The 3,703-nt window shown below is 41.4% G+C and overlaps 2 protein-coding genes across 4 annotated transcripts in view; both read left to right on the top strand.

The window, feature by feature from the left end:
- Nucleotides 1–1,681, top strand: part of PTPRR (protein tyrosine phosphatase, receptor type R) — a 344,290-nt gene extending 342,609 nt beyond the window's left edge. For both annotated transcript variants that reach the window (XM_003798938.2, XM_012810853.2), the window contains one exon: nucleotides 520–1,681. In XM_003798938.2, coding sequence (XP_003798986.1) covers nucleotides 520–613 — 94 coding nt within the window. In that variant the 3' untranslated portion in view covers nucleotides 614–1,681. The remainder of the gene's footprint in view (nucleotides 1–519) is intronic.
- A 625-nt stretch (nucleotides 1,682–2,306) lies between these two features.
- Nucleotides 2,307–3,703, top strand: part of PTPRB (protein tyrosine phosphatase, receptor type B) — a 125,342-nt gene continuing 123,945 nt past the window's right edge. For both annotated transcript variants that reach the window (XM_023518636.1, XM_003798935.3), the window contains exon 1: nucleotides 2,307–2,405. In XM_023518636.1, coding sequence (XP_023374404.1) covers nucleotides 2,351–2,405 — 55 coding nt within the window. In that variant the 5' untranslated portion in view covers nucleotides 2,307–2,350. The remainder of the gene's footprint in view (nucleotides 2,406–3,703) is intronic.

The following is a 3,703-nucleotide window of genomic DNA, read 5'->3' as shown; positions in this document are numbered from 1 at the left end:
TGAATTCCTTCGGCCTTCACAGCAACCTTCCCAACTTGGTGCTGTAACACTGACACTCCAGTTACCCTGAATTCCTTCGGCCTTCACAGCAACCTCCCCAACTTGGTACTGTTACTACTCTTCTGTGACAGAGGAGGAAACAAAGGTGCAAAGAGCTTTAAGGACTGTGTGGCAGACCACACAGCTAATAATTGACAGAGGAAGGACTCCCACTCAGCCTGGCTGGTTCCAAAGTCCACTCTGTATTTAACCTCTAAGCTGTAGCACCTCCCTGGTAATGGTACATGAGTAAAATTAATCAAGTGCCTTGTGTGTACCAGGCACTGTATTAATTCTTTAATATACATTAACATACTGACTTTGCCAGGGTTGGGACATTTGGACACAGGTAAGGAGGGGACAAAAGAATCATTGGGCTCCCTGTTCCGTGTGTCCCCCCGGGTTTGATTTAGTCTCTGTGCTGCTTGAGATTGCAAGGTGTTAGCAGCAAGAAGTTATCCTGTGATTTCTTCCTTGCAGAGGGGGAATGGTCCAAACCAGTGAGCAGTACGAGTTCGTGCATCATGCTCTGTGCCTGTATGAGAGCAGACTCGCAGCGGAAACTGGCCAGTGAGTCACTGAAAGCTGACCACCAATCTCTTGGGGTGATTAATCAAATCACCCACCCCAGGCTTCTGGAAGGAGTTTCCTGCAGTGGAAGAAAAGAGAGGCTCTGAAGCCAACCTGTGGCATGGATTGTGGAAGGCTGGGCGGCGTGGTTAAGATCGCCTGCCCCTTGTATGTGAATGCACTTGTGAGCATCCCTGAGTTACTAATATTTTGAAGGTCCTATGCTGACAGATTTCTCACATAGCCTAAGGTGGATTTCGTTTGTCTTTGCTGACTCTCTGCCACATGGAGTGTACGTGTGTAATATTCAGTGACGAATGTCATCAGAGGATGACTGGAAGGGCTGCTGAAGACATTCTGATTGTTGTTTAGATGCTTTAATGTTTTCAAAATACGTCTTGTGATGGACTGTCAGCTGTTTAACTGTTCCTGTTTTAAGTGCTATTACCTTTCTCAGTTACCAGAATCTTGCTGCTAAGTGATTGATAATGGATTTTTAACAAATAAGTTTTTTTTAATCAAAAGCAGTGACTATTTTATATGGAGATGTGTCTTGATGATATTACCTATTAAGTATGTATTTATAGTACTTCCTCTCCATCAACTACAGAGCACAATTACTGTCACTGGATGTATATGTATTTACTCTATTATTAGACATAAAGGTGACTTCTGCTCCAGAATTCCATCTACTGTATTTCTACATTGTGAGTTGTTTTACTTTAAAAACGAAAAACAAATTTGTAGTAACTCAAAGTATCAAGAATTTTAAATACTGGTCTCTCTTTTACTAAGAAGGGATTTTTGAATATGTTGTCTTCCTGGAATCTCTCTCCCAGTAAAAGGCAGATGCCTTTGGGAGCACTGTCACTCATCCCATTTCCAGAAGTTCTTACAAAGATGCTGCTGTGTCTGTCCTTCCATTTCTGAAGGGTTTTAATCCTCAAGAGACAAAGTTAAAGTAACTACCCTCAAAAAACACAAGATGTTCTGCTGAAATATGAATTTTTAATGCAGCAAAGCTGACGTCGTTTCATACTGCCAATAAACTGCTCTTAATACTAAATACTGAGTCAAGCATATTCTTTTTTCTCCTATTTGGACAGAAGCCATTATCTGTTTGGGGAAGCCTGACATAGATAATGCAACAGGTTTAGTTTGAGTCTCTGCGTCTCCACAGTGGAGATGATGATCTCAGAATGTAACCTTGCCGTCAAGCTGAAAGGTGACACAGCAGACGTGCCATCCTAACTTGCTTTTCCCAGTAGACTCCCCGCCTGTCACTGTACAAACAGCACGTGCTTATGTCTTCACACCACTCATCACAGACCCTCATGAATTACACGGTTCATGTTTATTTAGCAGAATTGCATCACCTGAACAGGTGTAATGTTTTAGGAACGTTCAGTCACCTACGATCACAATTCCTTTCTCCCCTCTTGAGGTTAAGAAGTAGTCACATGCCAGAGGGATGGTAGGTGAAGATTTAAGGGGATATATTTTACTCCTGAGGCTGGAATTTTTTCTACATAAAAACAGGGAGGTAATCATTATCCCTTCTTTCTAAGGAAACAGACAAAAGGACACTGGTGTAAAACTTCCCCAAACAATTCAATAGGAGGAAGTGCTCGTCACCGACTTTTCCCCCACCATGAAGGCACATTTCCGTCCCGTCTTTGCTTCTCTTATCTGGAAGATTTTTTTTCCCCCAAGCGAAGCATGAGCAGCTGTTAAGTGGAAAATGGAGGCTGGATTTTACTTGGTGATTCTTGCCTGCTTGATCTTCGGGACCTCAGGTGAGTGTGTCTGCCAGAGGCGCTGCTCCCCTGGCCAGCCAGGAGCCTCTGGCCCTTGGAAAGTGTCTGAAATGAGGTGGAAATGAAGCCAGGTCTCCATGACAGTTTAGCCAAATATGATGAGGAGGGAGAATAAAAGGAGACAGCTGCACCCACACTGTGGAGATTTCTCTCCAAAAGAAAATAAATGCTCTCCTGTCCTCTGAGTGCCTGGGGCAGCTTCTGAAACAGCGTATTTATAGCAGAGAGTGAAGAACTCTGGAGAGGAATTTTTATTCCTAAATAACAATAAGTAGCATTTCTAACGCCTTTCTCAAACAGGTTATCGTTTTATTTTCTGTTCTGTTAAAAAAGGAAAGTATAAGAAATATGATTTTAAAATGTAAGGAAATGAGGTGTGTTTTATTTGGAGGAACTGAATCCAGTGTTCTCACAGAGAGCTGAGCAATTCTGGTAAAAGCTCATTGAAGCTTTAGGTTTCTGACCCTAAATACCTTGCTCTCTAATCGAGATGTTTAACAGTGGGGGTTTAATTTTCTCAGACTGAGAAATGCTGATTGTTTTTAATCTATTAGTATTTGAAGGGAAACTGTAGACATTTGTCACAGAGAAGAGAAATGCTTCTCTCCAAAACTAGAAGAAATTCAGTTTGTGATAATCAATACTTTTCTTGATTACTGTTATCTTGGGGGTCATGTTTGGAGGGCTGGGAAAATATGTTTCAGTGTTTGATAAATATATGTAATTTAAAAAATTGTTCAAACTATTCAATTTGAATATAAATATTTACTGTAGTGTGATTTTAAGGGTGGAACAGGTGTGATTTTGTAGCATGAAGGAGGAAGGTGATAAGGAAAGACTCAAATGGTTACAAAGGGACCCTCAATATACTTAACTAATGTGGCTAAAACACCACACGGTAACGTGTGAACAGTTTGGTTTCTTTCCAAGCTTCCTTTCATTTTCCAATGAGGGGTGTGTTTTCTTCTCTGAACCATGTACAAGTGAAAAAAAAAGAAAAAACTGTGTGACACTTTGACACTTTACATTGTTAGCCTTGGGATTTTAAATCACTTGTGTCAAATCTAAGTATATTCACGTAAAATGATAGTAACAGCAAAATATAAGTAAAACTAGTAACTGGATAGAGCTGGTATGTGGTGGTGAATCTTGCTGTCTGGACGTAGCTGGTGTGTGGTGGTGAATCTTGCTCTCTGGACGTAGCTCGTGTGTGGAGGTGGTCTTGCTCTCTGGACGTAGCTGGTGTGTGGTGGTGGTCTTGCTCTCTGGACGTAGCT

The sequence above is a fragment of the Otolemur garnettii genome, unplaced genomic scaffold (assembly GCF_000181295.1).
Source record: "Otolemur garnettii isolate 467f Iridium unplaced genomic scaffold, OtoGar3 scaffold00143, whole genome shotgun sequence".
Taxonomy (NCBI): Eukaryota; Metazoa; Chordata; class Mammalia; order Primates; family Galagidae; genus Otolemur; species Otolemur garnettii.
This window is presented reverse-complemented; position numbering and strand designations above follow the sequence as displayed.